This window comes from Macrobrachium nipponense, chromosome 21, assembly GCF_015104395.2.
Source record: "Macrobrachium nipponense isolate FS-2020 chromosome 21, ASM1510439v2, whole genome shotgun sequence".
NCBI classification, from domain to species: domain Eukaryota; kingdom Metazoa; phylum Arthropoda; class Malacostraca; order Decapoda; family Palaemonidae; genus Macrobrachium; species Macrobrachium nipponense.
Window position 1 is genome coordinate 30718744 of NC_087212.1, and position 12582 is coordinate 30731325.

Sequence of the window (12582 nt, forward strand, 5' to 3'; positions counted from 1 at the left end):
AACAGTATAAGACAACAAATACAAAAAAACTAAAAAAAAAAAATCAATGCACACCTTTTTCAGATGTACTGGGGAGAGTAACATGTTTACGCAGATTTTAGAAAGAAAGAAAAATATCTGGAGGTAGCTTACACTTAGATAATACTTAAGACAAGGTAAAAGAAACGGTCAGTCAAAGTTGTGGCGTTAGTTCTAAAACAAAGTTTGGGTCTGGCTTGTGGTGTTAGTTCCAAAAGGAAGCGTTGGGTACAAAAGTCAGCTTTCAGGAGGATAATGACTTAATTTTTATTATTATAAACATGGATTTCGTATTGTCGAAATTTGTCCATTAGCCTTAGTTTTGAACAGCCTATTCGGAATAACTGTGGAACACCGGGATTTTGGGAACAAATGGAACAGAGGATAGCACAAACATCTAACAAATGTATTCAGTGATTAGAAATAAAATTATCACTGAATTTATTTGATAGATGTACGTGGCATCCTCTATTCCAATCATTTCCAAATTCCCGGTATTACACAGTTATTCCAATTGTTCACAACCACACAGGATAATGGCCAAATTTCGACAACACGAAATCCAAGAAATAATAAAAAAACTACGTCATTATCCTCCTGAAACTGACTTTTGTTTTTAATGCTTCCTGTCTAAACTTTTGTTTTGGAACTAACGCCACAAGCCTTACCATTCGTTTTACCTTGTCTGAAGTGTTATCCAAGTGTAAGCAACCTCCAGGCGTTTTTATTGCTTTCTAAAACATAATTATAAGAAGGAGTAATTTCATTTCCCTCAGATGTGATATAATCGTTTGGGACTTGGCCTTCGTCCACAAGATGTTACTCAATGTTATGAATCACAACCTCTCCCTAAAGTCAGTCAAGGTACTACGATGATGCACTGCCCAGAGAAAAAGGCATTGTATCTCATATATTTCCTACATTGTTATCAAAGAGTAATAACCTTCTTGTTATTTTTATGGATGATGCTTGTTTACTTAAGATAAGCACTTCAATACTTATAAGTACCGTATTATTTTAGAATCACTCGTAAACAAATTTTCATTTAAATAACTAGGTCAGTCTTATTTTCACAAAACGTGACAGTATTCTTAGATTTGATCCATTCGAATGTCTCAGTACCTTTGATAGTACTATAAAATTATCTATTGGTCACATCAACACGAAGCATGGCTTTGGTTTTATTACTAACCCACAAAGACCACTAGATTTTATCACTTATCAGATAGCCTTATTCGAAACCGAAAGGGAAATGTTCACAATCGCCCAGATGAAATGCAATTGATATATGTTCTTCTTCGTGGCATTCTAGCTTAGGTCAGCCTCACTCTAACTTGCGTTCTTTCGAATCCTACGATAAAAGGTAAGGGTTTCTTCATATATTTCCTAAAGGATTCTATCCTTGCAAGAGTAATTAAATCTTTACAGAATAATAATAATAATAATAATAATAATAATAATAATAATAATAATAATAATAATAATAATAATAATAATAATAATAATAATAATAATAATAATATCCAATTCTTCCAAAGGTACATATACTCTTTTCAAACCGAAATCCCTAACACCTAATTGTATAACAGAAAATTCTAGACACAAAATGAAAAGCGTCTTCGTCGTAAACCTTTGATGCCGCATCAAGAGTTGCTGAATCAGGTTTATTAATGGATTTTGATTAGTGGCAATGATTTCCTCTTGATGGAGCTCATCTGAATCACAGGACATCATGATTCAATCGTCAACGACAGCAATCTGGAATCAAGATTTAATGTTCGTGTATATATTGAAGCTCTTTATTCAAGACAAAACTATATAGCAAAACGCTGTGCTATGTTTTGTTGTCACATTAACAGATGTGCGCACAGTAACTTTATTTTCTGTTGCAAATCTTCACACAAGCGCACGGCACTTACACAAACTGTACACAAACGCACGCATACACACACACACGAAAACGCACACACACAAATATATACATATATATATATATATATATATATGTATATATATATATATATATATATATATATATATATATATATATATATATATATATATATATATATATATATATATATATATATATATGATAGCACCTTCACAGTCAACTATAGTTTTGTTTGTCTTTACAAGTTTAAGCCAAACTTTTCTTCACCAACATGGAGCCAGCAAAGTAAAGTTCCAATCACTAAAATTTTTTTATTGTTTCAAGTCAGCACAGCGGAGGAAAGAAAAAAAACACACCTTCAATCCCTGGAACTTAACTTTTCCAGCTTTTGAAAAAAAAAAAAAAAAAAAAAATATGCGCAAGACTGAAAAAATATATATGCGTGTCTATATTTGGGGACGTGTAAATATATATATATATATATATATATATATATATATATATATATATATATATATATATATATATATATATACAAAACATGGCCATCATATTTCCAATTAAAATTAATACTTCAGACTCCTCGCAATGTAACACAAAAGAAAATAGCACACACACACAACACAATTTCTAAAAATAAAGAAAAAAAAAAACCGTAGAAATAGAGGCTTTCTGGTCGAGGAGGCATTCGCAGGAGATGGCGATTTGTGGGTAATTCGGTTGGTCGTAAACGCTGGCAACTTGAAGACTGGCTCAAGAATCTGAGGTATTTCGACACAAAAAGACTAAAGGATTTCCTCCAAAACAGAGGCTTATATACCATTCGTCTCTCGGTGGCGTGGCTGATCTTCTTCTTTTTGATCCCGACTCGATGGATTTCTGGTCACAATAGGCAACCATCCAATAAGTCCTCCTCATGCATATTCAATACTTCCTCAAGACGTCATTCCCCAGCCCTTCCTGCCTGCTGCCTCCCTCCTCAGCCCATTCCCCACGAAAAAAAAAAGAGGAGGAGGATGAAGATAACGGAAGTGGGAGAGGAAAGAAAGAGACAAGGAAATCAGGCATATGTATAGTTTTAGAGCGACCACAAACGGAAGATATGTAAACCACGTTACAAATTTGATTTCCCCAAGTTTGCAATGAATGAACACGCAAGATAACCCCAACAAAACCAGTAAAAAATTAAGAGGAGAATTCTTAAATTGCAAGAAGCAGAAAACGTTTTTAGGGTTTTCGCAAGATAATAATAAAAGCTGACAACACAACTTACGGGCGGGGGGTTGCCGTGGGCGGAGCAAGGAAGAAGGGCGCCTGTGGTGTTGGAGAAGTGGAGGCGAGACGGAGGCTCGTGCAGGAACACAGGCCCTCTCCCTTCTTCGACGGAACCGCCTCCTCCTTCAGCCCCTGCGATAGACACGAGTCCCACAACACCTGTGAGAGGAAAAGAAAAAAACAAAAGATAAAGGAATATCAGCAAATCGCCTTTCGGGAGATTCCGGAGAGATATATTTTTTATCACCATCGTAAAATGGATTTTCGGTGGAAAACAAAGATATCCGGAGATCCCTCCGGTAAATAGATACATCAGATGAAACCTCGACATTGTGAACGCACTCAGGGTTCATTTCTATTCGTTTGCGAGAATTATGGAGGCAGTGAGAAGCTCATTACTCGTTTCAATCTTTGCGAATACACAGATGTTTTAGGCTGGAGTGATAAGACAAAGAAAAATCAAGGAAAGTCTAGCTTATGCATATTAACAGTATTCTTCCACGGTGCTATGAAAGTGATAAACTATCCATTCGGCTATCAAAGGTTTTCTGTGAGAGATCAGGGCTGCTCTCTACGAGATAAGGAATACTCCATAAGAATTAATGGGCGTTAGACACACACGGGCTGTTCTCTACCAAAGGGTGTTGGAATAGGAAAATTCTAACATTATAATTACTATTAAAACAGACAAATAAACAAAAAGTTCCATTACCGGATCACATGGTATAAATAATTAGGAAGGTTCAGTAAAAGTGCTCCTCATCAGCCAAATCCCGTGTAACTCTCGTGTGACAGAGATGCTTGCTTACTTTCTATGACTGATATTTACTTAATTGGGAGGGGAAGGGGAGGAGGGTGAAGGGGGGGTGGGGGGGCAGGGCAAATGCAACTGATCTCAGCAAAGTTTGGAACCATATAATAACCTCCATTATTCCCATTAATTACGACATTCTCTAGGAAGGATTATCAAAAACATGCAATGCAATATATGTAGTTATAATGTAACACGTTTATATAAGAAAAAAAACGTAATACAAACAAATCTCATACGTACTCGATCACCTTTACACAAACGCACACCAAGACAATTGAGCACACATACACACACACTTGCATATAGATGAACGGATGGCAGGAAGTTCAACAAGCCCTTGAGCGTTCAACTTCGGTAAGATCAAAGGAGTAGAGATTTCCAACTTCGTTGATTCAGGACACTTTCCCCGCTTCATTTTAGTTCTTGGCGTTAAAGTTGGCCATTCTTCGGGTTTCGATGCTCCCAGTCTATGGAAGCCGCGGGCTATAGTAAGGATGCCTCTGTAGGTCAACCTAAAAGAGGTTAAGACCTGTTGATAACGGAAGTGTTTAGCAAATGGCTAATACATTCTTAAATACGATAACGTTGACAAATCATTTAATAAGCACGACGAACATTTTAAATCACTGGCTAGCAAGATTTCTCTAAAGCCACAGAATATTTTTGGCAGCTCTTGTAGAAACAAATGTTCAGGAAAAATAAACAAGGTGACCCATAACTTTGCTAATAACCTCACTTTCATCTCTTAAATAACTTTTCGTCAAGAGCTCTTGAATACATTTAGTCCTGCACATAAAAGACTACCCCATACATATACACACACACACACACACAAACACATGTAAGAATTTTCACAAGTATTCGTGACTTGGTTTCTGCATTACGAATCTCATTTTCACAAGACTGATCATCATAAACTTTCCAGGTAAATGACACCAAACGTGCAGTGAAAACAACGACAGAGCAATGCAGCTATATATAAATGACGAAATAACAAAAACGAGACCATTTTGATAAATTCACAATGGAGTGGCATTCCAGAGCGACAATACATGACCGAAAAAACACGCTTTGTAAAATCACTTGTATTACAAAAGGCAGTCATTTAGAATAAAATGGAACGCGTCCTTTTGGAAAAAAAGAGAGAGCGAATTCTTTCACCAGGATAGTCCCACTGACAGGGTCTCTTCACACTGATCAAGTTTTTTCACAGGGTAGCAATTTTTTCTTCGCTACAATAAAGCTTCTCACTTCGGGCGAAAGAGACTTTTCGTCGCAGTAAAAGATTTTTACTACGGCTGGAAGATTCACTTTGCAATAATTTCCAGCTGAAGCTTAACTGCCTTTATTTCCAGAATAAATTTTCCCTCGGGTCGCGTGTTTCTCTTCATTACACTAATACTTTTACTTAGCAGCACAATCTTCTCCTCTTTCGAGTTACAGCTTATTTCTTCGGAATTATATGATTTCAAATGTAGTTTTTCGATTATAATAAATATTCTTACTTGTATTACTTAATGATTATGAAATAAAAAAAATAAGCAAAATATGACGTTTATACTTCAAATGTGGATGATAAAATAAAAGTTGACGATTTTTCAAACTATCGCTTTACTTAATAAGCTTACAAACAGAAACCCAAGATTACTTACTTAGCTATTTAATTCCATAAATCATTCAGTATCATTTAGATAATGATTTACTAAATTTTAATATACTACATTTAAATCTGGGACATTTTAATGCAAACAATGACGAGATAAAACTCGGGAACGAAGATGAGAAACTTAGAAAATATCTACAGAATCAGATGAACATATTTTTCTCCGACTACTCATACGACTACTCTCTCTCTCTCTCTCTCTCTCTCTCTCTCTCTCTCTCTCTCTCTCACACACACACACACACACAAACCCGCGTATATAAATTCAAGGGCAATAATAATGCAAAAACTGCACATCACCAGACAATTTTAAAGAGATGTGCTCGTCTCAGAAGCCACTTCATCATTCACCCCCCTCACCCCATCCCACAAAACCCCCCTGTCTCTCCCCACCCATTTCCATGAGAGAACACTTCCGTGATTGGCTCCTGGCATTCACTTCCCCGCCACCGGGGATTTGGTTTCTTTAGCAAAGGATTGCCGGGCATGATAATGGTTGGTAAATACTCTTGCGGCTGGCCGAGCCTAATTGGGACATCCTGATTGGTTGGCTCGTTTGCCGGAGTTTGCCGCCAGTGATACCTTTATCGCTCGGATTCGGGTACATTTCATAGGGAGCCGCCGCATTTGCCTCTTTTCGACGAAACGCACCAATCTCTCTTTCTTGTTTGCGTCGTTTAGAATTGTAAAGCGCTTTAGAAATGCTACTTTTGTGTCATTCAATGATGGACATCTCTGGAGAATTTCTTTGACAATTTAGTGAACCTTTCTCGTGAATTTGTATGTCAATAAGAATATATATATATATATATATATATATATATATATATATATATATATATATATATATATATTATATAAACTGGAGCCATTTCTACTGTTTTAGGAGAACATCAACAAACCGAAACATCTTCTGAAGCTGTGTCCCTTTCCCACTACAGTTTATTTATCCAAAAGAAGCAAAAGTCCTTTTTACAAAACATCAACTATATCTCGACATGCGTTGCACACTGTCCATCCATCTCTCCGCTCGCGTGCTGCCTTTCAGTTCTGTTGTCATCTGTAGTCATAAAGTTGATTACCAACCACCGAAAACTCAAACAAAAAAAGGATGAAGTATCCATTCCCAAACGCACAATGGAAAAAAGAAAATAAGTATCTTTACATTTGTATACATTTCTGCAAAACTATTTGATGAGTATCTACATACATGCATATGAAATCTTACAGATGAACCTATTCTTAACATATATTATTATATATTTTTATACAGGTAGGAGTAGACCACAAGAAAAAAGTGCGCTAATATGTAATTCACTGGCTAGATAGATATCTTTGATATTCTTTTGGTTGTCACTGCTTTCACTGCTGTTACAAACGATGTTATCAAAGAAACAAAACAGAAACGACAAATGTCCTTTTATAAAGTTTTCTGTAACTTACAAGTCAGCATGAATTAGCTAAGAGACTTTTTTAGCATTTTGCTACAAAACTTCAACATGATTTAATCATCATGGAGTGAAGGTTTTTTTGAGATTCAAGTGGCAATTCTAAGGAAAGAGGACTTTTAGCAATAAAGAGAGAGAGAGAGAGAGAGAGAGAGAAACGCATGCGTGATGAAAGATATTAATATCTAATATCTAATGAGGCACAAGTACCTATCATCACGACTATAAAAGGCACCACTTAGGAACCTTGAAAATAGTTCTGTACAATAAAAAAGAAATGATTTCAGTCTACGAATAACCACTGCTACCACTATATTGCATAATAACATAATTCTCATTCTCAGGAGAACCTTCTTTGGGTCAAATGGCCAAAACAACTGGCAGCACCTTCTATTTGCCCATTAGAAGTGAAATTCAACATTGTCAACACGGTAATGATACGCACCAAGTGAAATAAATTTACTTGTATGTGACACGATCACGAGCAGCCAACGTCAGGGAATCAGACTGCACTGACCCAAGCACATTTCAAATCAAAGCCCCAGGTTAGAATCCTGGCTGGGAAATACGGACTTGTTGATTATAATTTCCCAGAGTGCATGCTATTCCTAATGCATAGCAAATTCCCGTAAGGATAAATAATAAAAAAGGTTCATATATAAGTATGATATATACGTATATATATATATATAATATATATATATCATATTTAATATATATACACACACACAACAGAATGGGTCCCTACTGATTGCAAACGAAGCAAGGGAAGGAAGAGAAGACGATGGATTGACGAGCTAAGAAAATCTGCGGGTATAGACTGGCATAGAAAGACCATAAACAGACGAGAGTGGAATAACATGTCTGAGGCCTTTGTCCCGCAGTGGACTAGCAACTGCTGCTGCTGATGATGATGATGATGATGATGATGATGATGATATATATATATATATATATATATATATATATATATATATATATATATATACATATACATATACATAACCTAAAAATTTTGCTTTGTTTTTTAAACCAAGAATAGAAATAATTTTAATTATTTTCCCTAATAATTTCTTCTCTCTCTCTCTCTCTCTCTCTCTCTCTCTCTCTCTCTCTCTCTCTCTCCCCATATTAAACTTGATAATGAATTAGCAAGCTGTGATAATGAGCGTTTCATGTATTTCAACGAATGTCTTCTGACTCGATGAGATTTCAAAATACGTCATAATTTCCCGCATTTAGCCCTATTTTCTAAAACAACAGAGCCTCAATCAAGTCGCCAAACACTACAGAGGAAGGCCATTACCAAAGATTCTGTGCGATGTTTTTCTTTTACCGTCTAGGTAGAAAAATTCATCACAGAGTTTATGGAGAAATCACAGGGCAATAATTTTCTGCGCCAGAGAGAGGGTCGTTTGCAATAGGGGAAACAAATGATCAGATAATCTATATAAACAGATTGCAAGTAATAAGGTATTCAAGATAAAGGATGTAGAGAATACAGACCAAGTTGTTAAGAACGAAGGAAATATATCTACGTAGAATGAAGGTTTAATATCATAACTTCCCCATCTGTTAAGGGCAATGATCTTCTTTGTCAAAGGAAGGATCGTTTGTAATAGGGGAAATAAATGATTACATAATCTATATAAACAGATTGCAAGGACATAAGGATGTAAAATATATACAGTAAGGTGTAAAGAACGAAGGAAATATATTAACGTAGAATGAAGTTTTGATATCATAACTATTCCACCTGTATATATTCAATTGTCCAAATATAATTAATATACAGAAACCAAGGAAATGATTGGAGCATAAATTACAAGGGGGTCACTCAATCACATGGCATGACATCCCTGTTTAAGTTAAAAGGTCAGGGCCACTTACTTTTGGGGCGCAATGACAGCAAAATGATCAACAAAAGGTAACATCACAAAATACGATCGCCATTAGAGTCTTATGAGCTTTACATATTAATACATAAATCACATTATTACCTAATGGCTATATAATGCAAAATATCAATCAGCTTTCCCGGGGCTTAAAATATTAAACGTTCTAATGTATTTATTACTGCAACAAAAACTGGCAAAGTATACTGCTAACGCTACATTACTCATTGTTTATAAAAAAACTGTAGCAGCAACAATAATAACAAGTTTGACAAAAATCTTTTCATAATTACCATCTCAAAATATTTTTGATTAAAGTAGGTACCCTTTCCCACATATTTTTCTGATTAACGGAATAAAAATAGACGTTTTAACTAATATTTTCTGTGCATTTCCTACCAAAACTCTCTCTCTCTCTCTCTCTCTCTCTCTCTCTCTCTCTCTCTCTCTCTCTCTCTCTCTCTCTCTCTCTCTCTCTCTCGTTCTACGTTATTCTGGGCTCCAGGAAATTATGAATTCCTGCGCATAAATTTTTCCCCTCTATTGTAGGTAACGAAAACCCAAATCCTAATTAGAAAAGCCCCAAGAGAGATTCTTTTCACATTAACGAAAGGATATTTCTTTACCTCTGAAAATGAGGAAGAAGAATGTTGAATATCAACCGGAGCATAATCCAGTGTTATTTGTGTTACAAGCGACAAATGGCGGAATATTATATGTGCTGCAAGACTCGTATCCAAAAATTCTGGAGCTCTGCCTTGCTCTGCTAATTATTATGGTCATTATTTCGGATTCTAATCCCTTTGCCCCGCTATCATTTCTGGCTGGAGGCAGCTTTTAAGAGAATCAGTTTTTACGAGAGTCAGCTTTTAAGAGAATCAGATTTTACGAGAATCAGCTTTTAAGTGAATCAGTTTCTACGAGAAGCAGCTTTTAAGAGAATCAGTTTTTACGAGAATCAGCTTTTAAGAGAATCCGCTTTTAAGAGAATCAGTTTCTACGAGAAGCAGCTTTTAAGAGAATCAGATTTTACGAGAATCAGCTTTAAAGAGAATCAATTTTTACGAGAACCACCTTTCAAGAAAATCAGATTTTACGAGAGTCAGCTTATAAAAGAATAAGATTTTACGAGACTTAGCTTTTGCGATCATCAGCTTTGAGAAAAAATTTCTACGAGAATCAGCTTTTAAGAGAATCAGATTTTATGAGAATTAAGTTTTAAAAGAATTAGCTTTTACGAGAATCAGATGTACAGAATCAGGAAACCAGTCTATAATGAATAAAATAAACATCATCACCACCACCACAGTTATAAAAAAAAAATAGCAGTAAGTGGTGTAATTGATAATTTCCAACCAGAGTCTCATTTTTATTTGAATAAGAATCCCCGTGAAGTCAAAGAGTACGAACATAAATTGATCATTTTAAAGGTAGCGGCGAGCGAAAATCTCTCTCTCTCTCTCTCTCTCTCTCTCTCTCTCTCTCTCTCTCTCTTCTTTCTTTTACCCAGATGATTATACGAGAATACTTAACGCGATGGAAAATCAACCATATGCGGCAGAGAACCTATTTGCATATAATTTCTTTTTCCTCTGCCGATCATGGATTCTGCCTCAGCAACGCCACATCTTGGCCAGCAGTTTTGATGAATGAACCAATACTTTATAAACTGTTGGTGGTTATTTCGCTTCAAGCTATCTACAAATCTTTTGTGGTAGATGAAAAATCGGGGGATTATCTTAACTACAGCTTAAAAGAGTTTCACAAACTAAACATCAAACAAACAAAGACTTATTAGTCATTTTTCGTATATCATATTACTTGAAATAAATAAAATGTTCTGACGATATGAACAAATGTTAACGGTACATAATTACAGTGTTATATTTGGACATAACTATAGTTTTATATTTGATCATGCATGCATTTTACATGTAGATACAGCAACACACACACACACACACGCACACACACACACACACATATATATATATATATATATGTATATATATATATATATATATATATATATATATATATATATATATATTATATATGTATGTATGTATGGTTTTGTACAAAACTTTCGGGACGAGTTTGCCAGCCCAATGTTTCTGGTCAGCTGCAGTCGAGTAACGATTAGCACTCAATACGTATGAACAGCTTAGGTTAACGGAAGCTCAAGTCGATCTCCCTAGGTCGGGAACTGAATTGCCTTGACTTCACCTGGTATGGCAAGAATTCTAACCAATGGACTAAATTACATACCTTTACAGAACGGCTTTATTTAAGAAAATATAATGTTTTCTCATTTTGTTTAGAAATTCTTTCAGCTGTTAATGGCAGCAAGAATACATTTGATCTAAATAAAACCAATACATATAAGTTAACTTCTTTATTAACTTAGGACAGCTGTTCCACCAACACATGGTAGCATCGTTGGTTAAATATACTAATCACCATTATATTATACATCTAAGAAAACACCAGACGTGTATCCATTTGTTTATTATCGAACTACGAGAGCTGTTTTGCTACGATATTCTAGTTTCATATGCAAATTCTAGGTATATAGTCTGCAAAGGAAGAGTTTTCTTCATAACGTGAGACAGAAAACCTAGTACAATAATAACACCCACATATACAGTGTGCCACACACTGAAACTACCTTCGAAATGGAATACCACCTAACCGTGGAAATGTCTGAAAAGCCAATTTGAGAGTGTATAGAAAATTATAATTTTTACAAGAAAACAAGCTTGTGAAATGCATGCCACAGATTTATCGGATCTTTTTATTCAGAGATACTGGCACACATACATATTCAATTATACATACACAATGTATACACGCACAGACATAGATATCTAAAGGTACTGCAAGGCAATGGCTCCAATCTCTTAGCCGTCTCCTATTCAATCAAGGAGGAAATACACCCGGTATGGTCGCTGTTGACTTGGCATTAAAGTGGGGCATATGCGGTGGTAGGGAGGTGTGGGTTGGGGGTGGGGGAAGGTAGACCAAGAAGCCTTATGTGATGCAATAACACGGCAATCTCTGCTGTTTATAGGAGGGTTCCACTTGGCCAAGATGCCTTAATATGTCTGAGTGAACTTCAGAAATACATAATCAAAGCTGTAGTGCTTCTCGCCTGTGAGCAAATTAGGATTAAATCCACCAGTTTGGAGGAGAGCTGCACAAACACCGACTTCCAGTATTCTTAAATAAGTTATAGATGTCTCCTCATACATACAGTAATAAAAAAATGAAGCTTAACATTACAAAGTTACACGATACAAATTCAGATTTCCGAGACTACACACGAGATGGAGCTTCATTTACCATAATAAATGGAAAGCGGTGTTCAAATTTCTTTTCGACGAATAATAAAAGCAGTCATTCATCGTATTTGATTTATAAGAGGAGAATGTATTTTTCCGATACGCGTTTTACCTGAAATAATAAAACAAGAGAGACCATTCTGCTCAACCCTGTGAATACTTATTTATTTTATCCATGACAGAATCTATTTTTCACGTTTTACGCATCAGTTGTTCGAACATCAAAGCGTCATT

The 12582-nt window shown here is 35.6% G+C and overlaps 1 protein-coding gene across 1 annotated transcript in view; it reads right to left on the bottom strand.

Annotated features, from left to right (window-relative positions):
• Positions 1-12582, bottom strand: part of LOC135197900 (cell adhesion molecule DSCAM-like) — a 457768-nt gene that overhangs the window by 222845 nt on the left and 222341 nt on the right. The window contains exon 3 of the mRNA XM_064225122.1: positions 3186-3346. Coding sequence (XP_064081192.1) covers positions 3186-3346 — 161 coding nt within the window. The remainder of the gene's footprint in view (positions 1-3185; positions 3347-12582) is intronic.